The sequence below is a fragment of the Mobula birostris genome, chromosome 3 (assembly GCF_030028105.1).
Source record: "Mobula birostris isolate sMobBir1 chromosome 3, sMobBir1.hap1, whole genome shotgun sequence".
NCBI classification, from domain to species: domain Eukaryota; kingdom Metazoa; phylum Chordata; class Chondrichthyes; order Myliobatiformes; family Myliobatidae; genus Mobula; species Mobula birostris.
The window spans coordinates 7,084,130-7,101,538 of record NC_092372.1 but is presented as its reverse complement, the minus strand read 5'-3'; the positions used below and the strand labels follow the sequence as shown (position 1 = coordinate 7,101,538).

The 17,409-nt window shown below is 44.3% G+C and overlaps 1 protein-coding gene and 3 non-coding genes across 4 annotated transcripts; all 4 read left to right on the top strand.

The window, feature by feature from the left end:
- The first annotated feature begins 2,271 nt into the window (after positions 1 to 2,271).
- On the top strand, positions 2,272 to 11,587 carry rpl17 (ribosomal protein L17). Its single transcript, XM_072252181.1, has 7 exons — positions 2,272 to 2,298; positions 4,862 to 4,911; positions 4,989 to 5,029; positions 7,466 to 7,600; positions 8,170 to 8,268; positions 10,347 to 10,538; positions 11,493 to 11,587. The coding sequence occupies exons 2-7, from the start codon at positions 4,872 to 4,874 to the stop codon at positions 11,538 to 11,540; spliced, it is 555 nt and encodes a 184-aa protein (XP_072108282.1). The 5' UTR covers positions 2,272 to 2,298; positions 4,862 to 4,871; the 3' UTR covers positions 11,541 to 11,587.
- LOC140195752 (small nucleolar RNA SNORD58) lies at positions 7,325 to 7,390 on the top strand. Its single transcript, XR_011885539.1, has one exon. It is a non-coding gene; the product is annotated as a small nucleolar RNA SNORD58 (small nucleolar RNA).
- LOC140195754 (small nucleolar RNA SNORD58) lies at positions 7,877 to 7,944 on the top strand. Its single transcript, XR_011885541.1, has one exon. It is a non-coding gene; the product is annotated as a small nucleolar RNA SNORD58 (small nucleolar RNA).
- Positions 9,512 to 9,579, top strand: LOC140195753 (small nucleolar RNA SNORD58). Its single transcript, XR_011885540.1, has one exon. It is a non-coding gene; the product is annotated as a small nucleolar RNA SNORD58 (small nucleolar RNA).
- Positions 11,588 to 17,409: the final 5,822 nt, after the last annotated feature.

Sequence of the window (17,409 nt, the reverse complement as noted above, 5' to 3'; positions counted from 1 at the left end):
TCCCTCTCTGTCCTTTCTGAAACATCTTAAGCCTGGCACTCTAAGTAACCATTCCTGCCCCTGAGCCATCCAAGTCTCTGTAATGGCCACAACATCAAAGCTCCAAGTACTGATCCACGCTCTAGACTCATCCACTTTGTTCACAATACTTCTTGCATTAAAATAGACACATTTCAAACCATCAGTCTGAGCATATCCCTTCTCTAACACCTGCCTATCCTCCCTCTCACACTGCTTACAAGCTTTCTCTATTTGTGATCCAACCGCCCCTCCCTCCGTCTCTTCAGTTTGGTTCCCACCCCGAGCGATTCTAGTTTAAACTCTCCCCAGCAGCCTTAGCAAACCTCCCCGCCAGGATATTGATCCCCCTGGGATTCAAGTGCAACCCATCCTTTTTGTACGGGTCACACCTGCCCCAAAAGAAGTCCCAATGATCCAGAAATCTGAATCCCTACTTCCTGCTCCAATCCCTCAGCCACGCATTTATCCTCCACCTCACTCTAATCCTATTCTCACTGTCGCGTGGCACAGGCAGTAATCCTGAGATTACTACCTTTGAGCTCCTGCTTCTCAACTTCCTTCCTAACTCCCTGTACTGTAGTCTGTTTTCAGGATCTTTTTCTACCCATGTACCACAACCTCTGGCCATTCATCTTCCCACTTCAGGATATTGTGGACGCGATCAGTAACATCACCTGGGAGGCAAACTACCATCCGCGCTTCTTTCCTTCATCCACAGAATCGCCTGTCTGACCCCCTAACTATAGAGTCCCCCATCACTGCTGCCATCCTCTTCCTTTCCCTACCCTTCTGAGCAACAGGGCCAGACTCTGTGTCAGAGGCGCGACCACTGTTACTTCCCCCAGGCAGGCCGTCCCCCCCCCAACAGTTCTCAAACAGGAGTACTTATTGTTAAGGGGGACAGCCACAGGGGTACTCTCTAGTATCTGACTCTTCCCCTTCCCTCTCCTGACTGTTAACCATTTATCTGTCTCCCCAGGCCCCGGAGTGACTACCTGCCTATAGTTCCTCTCTATCCCCTCCTCACTTTCCCTGACCAGACGAAGGTCATCGAGCTGCATCTCCAGTTCCCTAATGCGGTCCCTAAGGAGTCGCAGTTCGACGCACCTGGCACAGATGTGGCCGTTTGGGAGGGTGGGAGTCTCCAGGACATCCTACATCTGGCACCTCACAGACATACTTTCTGTTTCTATTCCTCACAGGTAACTTACCTCACTTCAACCCGTTATCGCTGAAGCCCCGTTGAGCCAAAACCGTCCTACTCTGACTCCCTCTACTCTGGCGCCAGCTGTATAAAGCTGTCTTCTTTTTAATTCCTTCCCACAGGTCTAACTCACTGACGTCCACAAGCCTGCACAGTCATGCCCCAATCAAGAATATAGTTTCGAAAACAGTTCTAGCATTTGAATTAATTGCTTTAGTTTTACTGATGAAGGAGCGTATAATTTCAAATCATCCATGTCTAGAAGATGTGTCAAGGTATTGGTTGTCTCTGATTTGATACCTTATTTTCATCCAATTCATCAATTAGAGAGCAGGTTTAAAGCTAGACAGAACTATAGTGGGCTTAGAGATTTGCCCTGGAAAGTGCCTCGGTTTATTTTGATAGCAGTGGTTGATCTTTTTTGGTTGTAATTAGATTACACTACTTCAACGAGTTAGGAACCATGAAGAATTTGAAGTTATCGATTATTATTTTGAATGTTACAATGAAAATGAAAAATGGAGGATGCAATCATTGAAAGCATTGTATGAAGGCAGTCCATTATCTGCACCAGGTGTCTGCAAAGATTTGTTCATTGCATGCACTGGATGAATTCCTCCGTTAATAATTATTAGGAGCTAATATTAAGTTTATTGTACTGTGGTACTGTTGATAGTATTATAATTTGTTTTGTACTTGAATACATGATTTGTTATTCTGTATATTTTTGTACCTTTTTAACTATTTCCATGAAATTTCAGCAAATTGAGGCAGCCGTTTAATTGGGCTAAAATGTACTGGTCCCGATGTGTCCTAATTAACTGGAATACGCTATATGTTTGTGTAATTTACAGTCATTTTATGTCTTTACACAGAAATGTTGCCGCGTCATATAAAGCAGTGATAATAATTATAATTGTGATTCCAATGCTCGCCCGACCCACTGTGTTTTTTCAGCAGATTGTCTGTTAAATGGAGGAGGCGGCGCCTGAGTAGGGAAGTCTCGCGATGCGGTTGGTGTGATTTGCGCTCCCGCCCGCCTCTCATCCCTTTCTCCCCGCTGCCCTCTCACGGTGAGTGTGAAGGGATTCTGAGGCGCTGTTGCCGGGTTACAATTTGCTGTTCATCGGGGCCATCCGAGGCTGAGGTTCCCTATTCGTGCTTAAATATGGCCCTCGGTGTGACAAAGAAAATTCTCTGCTCAATATTGTTGCTGGGATCCGGTGTAGATCTGAAGATGAGGATGGTAAAAGCCGGCGCGGCCTAGTGTTGGACAAGATGGCGGCTGGGTGGAGGGAGGAAATCGGACAGAGGAGCTCATTAGGGAGGGACGAGAGTGTGTGTGTTTGTGTACGATGGTTTAGTTTGCACGGTTGTAGTGTACGAGGAGTTCTCTAGTGTGTTCGGTTATAGTCTGTGGCTGGAATTTGTGCGTGCATAGTGTGTAAGTGTTCCTGTGCGGAGGCTATATGGTGTGTATGTAGTTGTAGTGTGCGGGGTTAATGGGTACACGTTGGTGTGGGGTTGTACTGTCTTGTCCATACTGCACCAACCGCCGCCGCTGGGCTATAAATGTGCAAGAGCAACGTGTGGTTAATCGGAATCGGTCTAATGTGTATTCGTTAGTGTGGGACTATGCGTACATGGTGAGGTTTTTTTGTACAGTTATATTGTGTGTTGTATGTGGGGGTTATAGTGGGTGTGGGGTTAGAAACATAGAAAACCTACAGTACAGTACTGGCCCTTCGGCCCACGCAGCTGTGCCGAACTTGTCCCTACCTTAGAACTCCCTCGGTTTACCTATAGCCCTCTATTTTTCTCAGCTCCATGTATCGATCCAGGAGTCTTTTAAAAGACCCTATCGTTTCTGCCTCCACTACCCACCATTACCAGCAGCCCATTCCACGCACTCACCACTCCTGCGTAAAAAACTTACCCCTGACATCTCCTCTGTACCCACTTCCAAGCACCTTAAAAATATGCCCCCTCGTGCTAGCCATTTCAGCCCTGGGGAAAAGCCTCTGACTATCCACACGATCAATGCTTCTCATTATCTTGTGCACCTAATGTTAACGTCAATGGTTATAATCTACACGTGTGGTTGTAGACTGCAAGTGGTTGGTTATATGGGGTGTGGGTTATGTGTACTTTTGTAGTTTATACATGAGAGTGTGGGGTTGTGTGTATGGTTGTAGGCAGTAGGTGGTTGGTTATACAGGGTGTGGGTTATGTGTACTGTTGTGTACATGTTAGTATGTGGGATTATAATGTGTGTAGCTATAGTGTGGATGGATGTAACAAGCAATGCTGTAGATGCTGGAAAGCCAGAGCTGGAGGAACTCAGCAAGTCAGGCACCTTCTATGGAGGAGGATAAACAGTCAACATTTTGGGTTGAGCCCCATCATTTGGGACTCAGCCCCAAATGATAACTATTTATTCTCCATAGTTGCTGAGTTCATCCAGCGTGTTGATAAGGTGTACACATTGTGTGTGGGGTTAATGTGTGCAGATTTGGGAGTGGGGCTGGGGTAAGTGGTAGTGTTCATGCTAGTTTGGCAGTGGTGCACACAGCAGTGTATAAGGTAATAGATAGGAACAGGCTCTTCAGCCCAATTGGTCTGAGCCAATCTAGAGTCCTCCCTGCGAGTCCCAACTGCCTACAATGGGCCCATAACTGTCCCCTAGGTGCATCTATCTAAATGCCTCTCAAATTTTGCAATTAACTGGTCATGACCACTTCCTCTGGCAGCCCATTCTAGTTGCTCCCTGCCCTCTTTATAAAGAAGTTACTTGGGTTTCTTCCATCTCCCCACCATTGAGGACATCTTCAGATGGTGATGCCTTAAGGCAGCATCCATCATTAAAGACCCCCATCGCCAAGGGCATGTCCTCTTCTCATTACTACCACCAAGGAAGAGATACAGGACACTGAAGACACAACTCAATTTTTCAGGAACTGCTTCTTCCCCTTTGCCATCAGATTCATGATTGGTCCACGAATGCTACATTTTCATCTTTGACTGTACTGCCACAAAACCACAGATTTCACGACATAAGTCAGTGATAATAAATCTAATTTTCATGTATCTGCCCCTCTAGTTTTGAGCTCCCCAGTTCTGGGGGGAACAGACTATCTACTTTATCCCTCATTTTTGTGTCACCCTCATTCTTCTGCACTCCAGGGAATAAAGATCTAGAGTGGCCAACCTCTCCCTATAACACCAGCCCTGTCGTCCAGGCTGCATCTTTGTAAATCTTGTGCCCTCTCTACCTTAGTGGGATTTTGTGTTTTCTTATTTAGTCTTCACATTGCTGTGTTAGCTGTGGCTGCCAGTATTTGGGCCATCCCAAGGTGGGGAGGTTGGGGTTCCAATCTGAAATTTACTCTTGTTCTTGGGAACTGGTTTTTCCATTTGTGGTTGCAATAATGACACTTAGTGACGATGAAAAGAATGTGTGTCTGAGCTTCCACGTGGGGAACTTTTTTAAACAAAATACCTTTTTCATTCTGGATCAGTTTGGCTAAAACCACCAGTAAAGAGTTTCAAAATGGTGAAATTGAAGTTTATTGATCATTTGATTTGGTTTGAAAATTGGCAATAACTAATCATTTAATAATGTAATTTGATTTCCAGAGCTCTGAAAATGGTTCGGTACTCGTTGGATCCAGAGAATCCCACCAAGTGTAAGTAATTCACATTTTAAGCTTTACCATATTTCGGGAATCTGAAATATGTTTACTCACTCTTGTATCTTCCACAGCATGCAAGGCAAGGGGTTCCAACTTGCGAGTGCATTTTAAGGTAAGTGTTTTGAGTTGACAATATTTTTATTTAGAGATGTAACTCATTCACAGGCCCTTCTGGCCTAACAAGCCCACGAACCCATATGTCTTTGGAATGTGGGGAGAATCCTAGGTAGTCTGTAAATATCTTATGGTGGCGGAATTGAACCCCAGGTCGCCGCACTGTTACAATCGTTATGCTACTGCACTGCCCTATTAGTCAGTGTAGAATTGTTACATGGAGTTTTGAAAGCTGGTGCATTATGTGTAATGTTTTGCAGTGTACAAGTCCAGGCTTATTGTCATCTGATTGTTGGTAGAAAAGTACAGCACAGAAACAGGCCCTTCAGCCCATCTATTCCATGCCAAATCATTTAATTGCCTGCTCCCATCAACCTGCTTTGGGACCATAGCCCTCCGTACCCCTACTATCAATGTACCTATCCAAATTACTCTTGAAAACTTTGAAATCAGGCTCACATGTACCACGTTGTGCTGGCAGCTCGTTCCACTCTCTCACAACCCTCTGAAGAAGTTTTCCCTCATGTTCCCCTTAGACCCTTCACCTCTATTTGCAGTCCCACCCAAGGCTGGCGAACTTAATGTGGATGGTGGATACGATACTGAAGGAAATCTTTGATACTTTGCTGACAAAATCTACCTGTCTGTGGACTGTTTAAGGATAGGCAGCGTGGCTTTGTGCATGGGAAATTGGATCTTGTGAATTTAATTGAGTTATTTTAAAGAGGTGACCAAGAGGATTGATGACGGTATGCAGTAGGTATTGTCTACGTGAACTTTGGCAGGGCTTTTGACAAAGTTCTTCATGGCAAACTGATCCAAAAGGTGAATTTGCATTGGATCCAGAGTTAGCTAGCCAATTGGATGCAAAATTAGCTAGCCAATTGGATGCAAAATTAGCTCAGAGGAAGGAGTCAGTGAGTGTAGTGGGGAGTCAGTTTCCAGTTTGGGCCCTGTGGTCAGTGATATGCCACAGATTGGTCACATACCTGAACAGCTTTGAGGATGGAAGTGTTATAATCAGGAGGTCTGGATGGTACCAAAATTGGTTTTCTGGCAGATGGTGAATAAGGTTGTTTGGGGTTACAACAGGGTTTCGATGAACTGGGATAGTGGACAAGGGAATTGTAGATTGAATTTAACTTGGATAAGTGCGAAGTGGTGCATTTTGGAGAGCTGATTAGGACTGGACTTGGTAAATGGCAGGGCCCTGTTGAGGATTGTGGAACAGACAATGGCCTTGGGGTGTCATAGTCATACTTTATTAATCCTGGGGGAAATTTGTTTTTTGTTACAGTTGCTCCATAAATAATAAATAGTAATAGAACCTTAACTAGTTAAATAGTAATATGTAATTATGCCAGTAAATTATGAAATAAGTCCAGGACCAGCCTATTGACTCAGGGTGTCTGACCCTCCAAGGGAGGAGTTGTAAAGTTTGATGGCCACAGGCAGGAATGACTTCCTATGACGCTCTGTGCTGCATCTCGGTGGAATGAGTCTCTGGCTGAATGTACTCCTGTGCCCACCCAGTACATTATGTAGTGGATGGGAGACATTGACCAAGATGGCATGCAACTTGGACAGCATCCTCTTTTCAGACACCACCATTAGAGAGTTCATGCAAAGTTCTTTGGAATAGCAACTCTCATAGACAAGGTGGCAAAGAAGGGCTATGGCATACTTGCTTTCATCATCTGTGATACTGAATGTAACTGGGTCATGGGTTACAGCTTTCTAGGATATTGTGTGCAGTACTGTCATACTATAGGAAAGATGTGATTAAGCTCGAGATGCTGCAGGAAACAATCCTGATGTTGCTTGAGCTGACCGGCTGGAATGAATAAATTGAGGATTGTTTTCTCTGAAAATGAAGGCAGTTGATAGTGACCATATAGGGGTTTATATGATCATGAGGGATATAAATTTATGGTGAGGAGGAAAAGATTTGAAGGGACTGAGGGGCAGGTCTCTTGGTGCATGTGTGTGGATGCGTAGACCAAGTTACCAGTAGGAGTGGTAGAAGTGAGTACAGTTAGTGTTTATGTTCATGGTTAGTGGGGGAAATGGGGAGGGAATTTAGCCAAGTGCAGGCAAATGGGACCAGCTCAGGAAGCAACCTTGATCAGCATGGAAAGTTTGGGCCGATGGACATGTTCCTGTGCTCTGTCTACAGCTGAACTGCTTGTCTGGTTACATTGCATGTCATACTTAAAGCATCGCATTTGGGATTGCGCCTTTTTTTTAATATGAAGCTGCACCATTGTCTTGTCTGCTTATCTGCAGAATGTGGTTACTGTGATGACAAGCTTAGGACACCTTTGGAAAAACTGTGAAAAAAAAACTTGCTCTGAGTGACCACATTCCAGTTGGCAGCACAACAGAAGCTGTATTTGTAAGATGTATGATATAAGTGAAAATGTTCTGGTTCTAGAATACTCGTGAGACTGCGCAGACCATCAAAGGTATGCACATACGCAAGGCAACAAAGTTCCTGAAGGATGTCATCATCAAGAGGCAATGTGTCCCTTTCCGCCGCTACAATGGAGGAGTTGGCAGGTGTGCCCAGGTGAGTTGAAAGCAGTGAGAGTAATTTCTTTAATTTTATAATCTGCTAAAGGTGTAGATATGTGCATGCAAGCCAGCATTTTGTACAATGTAGATGTGCTTGAATGAATACTGGGGTGAAGGGACTTGTCAGAATTTCTCAAACTGATTGACAACATCAGCCGTTTGATGTCACAACTCCAAGTTGCGTTTGGCTTGCTGTGTGCTTTAAATTCCCAGTTAATTCATGGGTACTTCCTGACCGCTGGGTTTTTTTTTGTGTTCTCTCAAAATGTGGTGGCAATGATGACCATCTTAGGACACCTTTAGAATAATAATGAAAACAATACTATTACTCTGAGCTTCCACATTTTTGGAGGATGTAAAAGGGGGTAAAAAGTAAATTTTTACTTCAATTAAATGCTTTACCGAATCTTTTGATTAGAATTGGGTTAAACAGCCAAGGTAATTATGGTCACTATTTCATAATTATCTTAAATATTTTGGTTTAGGCTATGAATAGCTGTCAGTATTAGCTGCATATTAAAAAGAACTGTGACTGAAACATGAAGTTATTGTTCTCTTATGTAGGCGAAGGCATGGGGCTGGACACAGGGTCGTTGGCCTAAAAAGAGTGCTGAGTTCCTTCTGCATATGCTGAAGAATGCAGAGAGTAATGCAGAACTGAAGGTGGGTTGATCAATGAATACTGACTTTTAAAAATTCTTGGTCTTTGAGGCTTTGCTACGTATTTCTGGTTACACCATCCATCTATGCTTTACTGATGTTGATGTTCTGAATTTTATGATGTGAATGTTTGGCTCTGGGCACGTACTCACCAGAATTTAAAAGACGTGGAATCTTATTGAAACCTATCAAATATTGTAAGGCAATAGCGTGGATGTGGAGAGGATGTTTCCTTTGGGGGAGTTGCAGACCTGAAGACACAGCCTCTGAATTTCTTTAGCCAGAGGATGGTGAACCTGTGGAATTCATTGCACAGACAGCTGTGGAGGCCAAGTCATTAGGTGTATTTAATGTGGCAGTTGATAGGTTCTTGATTAGAGCAGGGGTCCCCAACCTTTTTTGCACCGCGGACCGGTTTAATATTGACAATATTCTTGCGGATCAGCTGACCGGTGGGTGTGTGTTCAAGTAGGGTTAAACTCACCTCAACGTGTCTTTTACAGTTAAGGTTGCCAACTTTCTCACTCCCAAATAAGGGACAAAAATAGCAGTCAAATCCCGGGACACTTTACCTCAGGAGAGACTACCATGACCATGAAGCCTTGCGCGGGCACCTGTGTGCGCATGCGCACATGTGCCAATTTTTTTCCCCCACAAATCGGTTTTGCCTTCATTTTCCTGACTATACTGTACATACATTGTTTCTACTTTATATAGGCTGTGTATTTATCAATATTCCTGCTTTTACTATATGTTAGTGTTATTTATTTTTAGGTCTGGAAACGCTCAAAAATTTTTCCCATATAAATGGTAATTGCTTCTTCGCTTCATGCCATTTCCACATGAAAGGTTTCATAGGAACGCTCTACCTTAGCAGGGGAAATACGGGACGAACCAATTTATCCCAATATACGGGATGTCCCGGCAAATACGAGACAGTTGGTAACCCTATGTCAAGTTCAATAGTGCATGACGGGGAATGAGGAAAAGTGCAGCTGACTCGTGTCGTTTCCTCGCGGCCCAGTAGCACATGCTTTGCAGCCCGGTGGTTGAGGACCGCTGGATTACAGCATGAAAGGTTATGAGATGGAGGCTCCTGTCTATGGTCTTGTACTATGTTAGCTATTTGATTAATGGATTTTCATGGGTCCATATCTAGACTACCAATAAATAAAATACTTGTACAGTTGCTGATCTAGAGTCGAATCTGAAGAATACGTAACATTGTGACAATTTTAAAATGTGGTTGCAATGATGACCTTCTTAGGACACCTTTGGATTATACATGAAAACAAAGCTACAGATCTGAGTGACCACATTTTATTTGTCTTGTGCTGTTTTATTTATAATCTGCATTGGTTTACGGTACAAATAAACTTGATGTGTCAGGGTTTTTAATCATTGCAGGAGCAGTGGTGGGGTTTTGACATCCATTTGAGTTTGTCGTTCTTCTAGCTAGACTGTTTATTGTGGTTTGAGAAAATTGGAAAGACAGCTACATTTTGGCTATGTAAAGGAGGCATTTTATAGTTTTCCACGGTGAGATATGCAGTAAGAGAATGAAAAGATGACACTTTTTTTAAGAGACTTGTGCCAAGGATAAAAATTATAAGCTTGTGTTATAAGTATTAATAACTTGCTTCATATTGAATCTTTATTCAGATATAGATCCAAATTTCTTCTCCAAATGCCAGAATTCACAAAAAGATCAATACGTAAACAAAGACTGCCAAATAAATAATGTGCAAAAGAAGGTAAATTGTGCTAATAAAACGAGTTGTGTATAGTCCTTGTAAGTGAGTCTGTAGCTCATATAATCGGTTGAGGTAAGTGAAGTTCTCCACACGGGTTCAGGGGCCTGATGGTTGCAGGGTAATAGCTGTTCCTGAACCAGGTGGTGTAAGACTCATGATGGTATCAGAAGCAAGCATGGCCTGATGGTGGTGATCCTCAATTCCTGGATGCTGCTTTCTGGTGTCATTGCTCCATGTAAATGTACTAAGTGATGGGGAGAGCTTTGCAGGTGATTAGTGGAATAGTGGGCTATAGATGTTGAATTAAAATAATTATTTTTTTTAAAGGGTCTGGATGTGGATTCGCTTGTGATTGAGCACATTCAAGTGAACAAGGCTCCCAAAATGCGCCGACGGACTTACCGTGCCCATGGTCGTATTAACCCATACATGAGCTCCCCTTGCCATATAGAGATGATCCTCACTGAAAAGGAGCAGATTGTTCCAAAACCAGAGGAAGAGGTTGTTCAGAAGAAAAAGGTGATTTGTTTTGTTCTTTTGCACGCATTTAGATTTTGCCTACAAGTCTGTATTTAAAATAATTAATAATAGTGTTATTATTAAAAGAGTAATATGTATATAAACATAGAAAACCTACTGCACAATACAGGCCCTTCGGCCCACAAAGCTGTGCCAAACATGTCCTTACCTTAGAAATTACCTAGGGTTACCCATAGCCCTCTATTTTTTGAGCTCCATGTACCTGTCCAGGAGTCTCTTAAAAGACCCCATCATATCCACCTCCACCATCGTCGCCGGCAGCCCAATCCGCACACTCACCACTCACTGTGTGTTTAAAAAAAAAAACCAACAACTTCTTAACCCTGACATCTCCTCTGTACCTACTTCCTAGCTCCTTAAAACTGTGCCCTCTTGTAGTAGCCATTTCAGCACTGGGAAAAGCCTCTGCCTATCCACACGATCAATGCCTCCCATCGTCTTGTACACCTCTATCAGGTCACCTCTCATCCTCCGTCACTCCAAGGAGCAGAGGCTGAGTTCACTCAACCTATTCTCATAAGGCATGCTCCCCAATCCAGGCGACATCCTTGTAAATCTCCCCTGCACCCATTCTATGGTTTCCCCATCCTTCCTGTAGTGAGGTGACCAGAACTGAGCACTGTACTCCAAGTAGGGTCTGACCAGGGTCCTATATAGCTGTAACATTACCTCTTGGCTCGTAAACTCAATCCCATGAGTGATGAAGGCCAATGCACCGTATATCTTCATAACCACAGAGTCATCCTGTACAGCAGCTTTCAGTGTCCCATGGACACTCAAGTATATTTCAACTTCAGTAGCCTTTTTCTGTTGTATGATAAATTAAAACCCTGTTTTCAGATAACTGCTGACTCCTTGTGCTAGGCCATTTAATGTCTACTTCAGATTTAAGGATGTAACACTTGAATAATGTGTCACTTTCTTCCTTTCTAGGTTTCCCAGAAAAAGCTGAAGAAACAAAAACTCATGGCACGAGATTAGATTTTACCGATTGAACTGTAAATACAATAAAACTTTGGGAACCATGATATTGTGTTAATATTTATTTCGGTTGACTGAAGAAGTGTCAATTTCCTGAGATGGTTATCCTCTTTCTGAATTTCTCATGTATTTCTTGGTACAGGTAGCTGTCTTTTTCTCAAGCTGCATTTAACCTGATCTCGTGTCTCTTCTATTCCTTTAATTTTCAGCCTCGCGTCCTTCACAAGTGTCACTGTAGAGAGCTAAAATTGGGTCTGATGCTTGGGGATTACTTGTTGGATTGACCAGTATGTATGGAGATGGGGTTGTTACTGTTCTTTCAGATTTTCAGTACTGAAATGGGGATTAAGGAAAGGAAGATGACTGAATATTGTCAAGAATCATGGACACCTGGAGATGTGGAACATCAGTTACTGGGGATCTGAAATGAGCTGGGGAGCTTATCTGATAGCCGTCCATCCTTCCACAATCAGGTCAATCAAGTTTATTGGCATGCAACAGTGCATGGATGCACATGTGTAGTGGAAAACTTGTATCACAGGGACATAAATTACACACGATTTTTACAAGAAAGAATGCAGTTGGAGCAAAAACTGTTTGATGTTATTGTCCTTGCAGTCTTGTATTAAGGCATATTTGCCAACCTCCAATATTCCTATACCTCAATAGTGGCTTAAAAAAAATGTTACTGCCCCTGCATTTACTTCCCTCACTTCAGCTAGTATCCTAGGATACACTTAGTCAGAGGCAGTTCAAAATGTAAGTTTATTATGGAAGTACATATGTCTCCATGTACTACCTTGAGATTTTCTTGTGGACATTCACAGCAGATGCGTAGATGAGTACTGCGGGATGAACTGCACATACACCTCTGGGGTTTTATTCATTATTACGTGCTTAAAGCAGCCAGCAGCACCCCTTTTACACTGGATGTGTTCCAGGCTATCACTATTTGCGTCCTCTAATTGCTTACCCTTCATGACCTTCACAGTAGAAATGAATGAGAGGTATTCAAAAGTAAAATGTAAATTTGATGAAGTATATGCAATGATGCAACAGAACCCTGAGATCCATTTCCTTGTGGGTGTTAACAGTAAATACAAATAACACAATAGAATCAACAAAAGATCACACCCACTGCTGCTTACTGCTTTTTGCACCATTCTCTGTACACCGGAGACTTGTGTGTGAAAATCCCAGGAGATCAGCAGTTTCTGAGACACTCAAACCACCGTCTGTCACCAATAATCATTCCATGGTCAATGTCACCTAGATAAGATTTCTTCCCAGTTCAGATGATAGAATAGTACAGGCCCTTTAGCCCACAGTGTTGTGCTGACCCTCAAACCCTGCCTCCCATATAACCCGCCCCCCCCCCACCTTAACTTCCTCCATATATCTGCCTCCACCACTGACTCAGGCAGTGCATTCCATACTCCAACCACTCCAGTTATCCCCCTTGAACTTCCCACCCCTTACCTTAAAGCCATGTCCTCTTGTATTGAGCAGTGGGGTACTGGGGAAGAGGCACTGGCTATCCACTCTATCCCTCTTAATATCTTGTATATCTTTGTCATGTCTCCTCTCATCCTCCTTTTCTCCAAAGAGTAAAACCCTAGCTCCCTTAATCTCTGATCATAATGCATACTCTAAACCAGGCAGCATCCTGGTAAATCTCCTCCGTACCCTTTCCAATGCTTCCACATCCTTCCTATAGTGAGGCGGCCAGAACTGGACACAGTACTCCAAGTGTGGCCTAACCAGAGTTTTGTTGAGCTGCAAATACGAGGAAATCTGAAGATGCTGGAATTTCAAGCAATGCACATAAAAATTGCTGGTGAATGCAGCAGGCCAAGCAGCATCTCGGAAGAGGTACAGTTGACGTTTCGGGCTGAGACCCTTCGTCAGGACTAACTGAAAGAAGAACTAGTAAGAGATTTGAGAGGGGGAGGGGGAGATCCAAAATGATAGGAGAAGACAGGAGGGGGAGGGATGGAGCCAAGAGCTCGACAGTTGATTGGCAAAAGGGATATGAGAGGATCATGGGACAGGCCCAAGGAGAAAGAAAGGGGGAGGGGGGAAACCCAGAGGATGGGCAAGGGGTATAGTGAGGGGGACAGAGGGAGAAAGAGGAAAAAAAGAATGTGTATATAAATAAATAAATAACGGATGAGGTACGAGGGGGAGATGGGGCATTAGCAGAAGTTTGAGAAGTCAATGTTCATGCCATCAGGTTGGAGGCTACCCAGAGGGAATATAAGGTGGTGTTCCTCCAACCTGAGTGTGGCTTCATCTTTGCAGTAGAGGAGGCCGTGGATTGACATATCAGAATAGGAATGGGATGTGGAATAAAATAGGTGGCCACTGTGAGATCCTGCTTTCTCTGGCAGACAGAGCGTAGGTGTTCAGCGAAACAGTCTTCCCAGCCTGCGTTGGGTCTCGCCAATATATAGACCGCATCGGGAGCACCGGACGCAGTATATCACCCCTGCCGACTCACAGGTGAAGTGTCGCCTCACCTGGAAGGACTGTCTGGGGCCCTGAATGGTAGTGAGGGAGGAAGTGTAAGGGCATGTGTAGCACTTGTTCCGCTTACAAGGATAAGTACCAGGAGGGAGATCAGTGGGGAGGGATGGGGGGGACGAATGGACAAGGGAGTTGTGTAGGGAACAATCCCTGTGGAAAGCAGAGGGGGGGGTGGGAAAGATGTGCTTAGTGGTGGGATCCCGTTGGAGGTGGCGGAAGTTACGGAGAATTATATGTTGGACCTGGAGGCTGGTGGGGTGGTAGGTGAGGACAAGGGGAACCCTATTCCTAGTGGGGTGGCGGGAGGATGGAGTGAGAGCAGATGTACGTGAAATGGGGGAGGTGCGTTTGAGAGCAGAGTTGATGGTGGAGGAAGGTAAGCCCCTTTCTTCAAAAAAGGAGGACATCTCCTTTGTCCTGGAATGAAAAGCCTCATCCTGAGAGCAGATGCAGCGGAGACGGAGGAATTGCGAGAAGGGGATGGCATTTTTGCAAGAGACAGGGTGAGAAGAGGAATAGTCCAGATAGCTGTGAAAGTCAGTAAGCTTCTAGTAGACATCAGTAGATATACTGTCTCCACAGATAGAGACAGAAAGATCTAGAAAGGGGAGAGAGGTGTCAGAAATGGACCAGGTAAACTTGAGGGCAGGGTGATAGTTGGAGGCAAAGATAGTGAAATCAACGAGTTCAGCATGCATGCAGGAAGCTGCGCCAATGCAGTCATCGCTGTAGCGAAGGAAAGGTGGGGGACAGATACCAGAATAGGTTTGGAACATAGATTGTTCCACAAAGCCAACAAAAAGGCAGGCATAGCTAGGACCCATACGGGTGCCCAAGGCTACACCTTTAGTTTGGAGGAAGTGGGAGAAGCCAAAGGAGAAATTACTAAGAGTAAGGACTAATTCCGCTAGACGGAGCAGAGTGTTGGTAGAGGGGAACTGGTTAGGTCTGGAATCCAAAAAGAAGCGGAGAGCTTTGAGACCTTCCTGATGGGGGATGGAAGTATATAGAGACTGGACATCCATGGTGAAAATAAAGTGGTGGGGGCCAGGGAATTTAAAATCATCGAAAAGTTTCAGAGCGTGAGAAGTGTCACAAACATAGGTAGGAAGGGATTGAACAAGGGGGGGATAAAAGAGTGTCGAGGTATGTAGAAATGAGCTCGGTGGGGCAGGAGCAAGCTGGGACAAAAGGTCTACCGGGACAGGCAGGTTTGTGGCTCTTGGCCAGGAGGTGGTAACGGGAAGTGCGGGTGTGGGAACTATAAGGTTGGTAGCAGTGGATGGGAGATCCCGAGTAGATAAAGTTGGTGACGGTGTGGGAGACAATGGCCTGGTGCTCCTTAGTGGGGTCATGATCGAGGTGTAAATAAGAGGAGGTATCCCCTTACTTATGAAAGCTAACACCCCATAAGTTTTCTTAACTACCCTATCTACCTGTGAGGCAACTTTCAGGGATCTGTGGACATATACCCCCAGATCCCTCTGCTGCTCCACACTACCAAGTATCCTGCCATTTACTTTGTACTCTGCCTTGGAGTTTGTCCTTCCAAAGTGTACCACCTCACACTTCTCCGGGTTGAACTCCATCTGCCACTTCTCAGCCCACTTCTGCATCCTCTCAATATCTCTCTGCAATCTTCGACAATCCTCTACACCATCTACAACACCACCAACCTTTGTGTCATCTGCAAACTTGCCAACCCACCCTTCTACCCCCACATCCAGGTCATTAATAAAAATCACGAAAAGTAGAGGTTCCAGAACAGATCCTTGTGGGACACCACTAGTCACAACCCTCCAATCCGAATGTAATCCCTCTGCCTTCTGCAGGCAAGCCAATTTCTGAATCCACCTGGCCAAACTTCCCTGGATCCCATGCCTTCTGACTTTCTGAATAAGCCTACCATGTGGAACCTTGTTCAATGCCTTACTAAAATCCATGTAGATCAGATCCACTGTACTACCCTCATCTATATGCCTGGTCACCTCCTCAAAGAACTCTATCAGGCTTGTTAGACATGATCTGTCCTTCACAAAGCCATGCTGACTGTCCCTGATCAGACCATGATTCTCTAAATGTCCATAGATCCTATCTTTAAAAATCTGCCTGTATGCTTTTATGCATCTATCCTGGGCCGAACATATCGATACAGTTGCGAAGAAGGCACAAGTTTGAGAAGATTTGGATTGTCACCAAAGACACTTGTAAATGGCTGCAGATGTACTGTGGAGAGCATTCTAACTGACTATATCACCTTCTGGTATGGGGACAGGGCACTGCGCAGGATCATAGCTGCTGAAAGTTGTAAACTTCGCTCCATCGTGGGCTGTAGCTTCCCTAGCATCCAGGACATTTTGAATTAGCTATATCTCAAAAAAGGCAGCATTCATCATTGAGAACCCACATCACCCAGGACATTCATTCCCTCTTCTCATTGCTGCCATCAGGGAGGAGTTACAGAAAACTGAAGGCACACACTCAGTGATTCAGACACAGCTTCCCTTTTGTCATCAGATTTCTGAATGGACATTAGACCCATGAGCGTTACCTCACCAAAAAAGGATCTAGTGTTTTGCCAGCATATACGACGAATAAACTATTCGGGCTTCCACCTAGGTACAAATATCGATTTTTTTTTTCTCTCTCTCTGATGTTTTGATGACACACTCATTTTTGCCAGGGATGATGCCTGGACATGTCTAGTCAGGTGATCTACCCCAGTTGTCCGTCCCTCCTGATTGGTTAGTCCTCATTCAATCAGGTTTTTGCTGTCCCATCTTTTCTACAAGATCCTGGTGATCCTTCCAGAAACCGTGGAAATATAGAAAAAACATGTGGTTATGATGAGTTCCTCATTGTTCAGTTTCCTGGTTTTTCCGTAGGCCTTTTTAAGGGCCCGGGATCCTGAAGAAATACTGTCCACAAGCCCATAAGAAAGTTCAAATCGCAGCTTAAGTGGGTCAAAGATGACCTGGGACTCAGGTGGCCGGCATTTACAGCATTCTTTGAATGCACAGCAGGGTGTATCGGCCAGATGGAACGCACAGTGGAAACCTGCATCAAGGAGCACAGGAGGTGTATCCGGACTGACTTCGGCACAACACTACTGTGCTATGCCAATGGCTTTTGGGACCGCCTGGTGAAGGAGGCCATTGAAATATAACTAGAGGAAAATAATTTTAACGAAGACTAAAGTCTCACTCTAAGTAAGAACTGGAATTCGATTGTAAACAAGGTGGGACAGTGGAAACCTGATTGGATGAGGACTAACCAATCAGGAGGAACAGAAGATGGGGCTATAAATACCACCTGAAAGACTATAAGACACAGGAGCAGAACT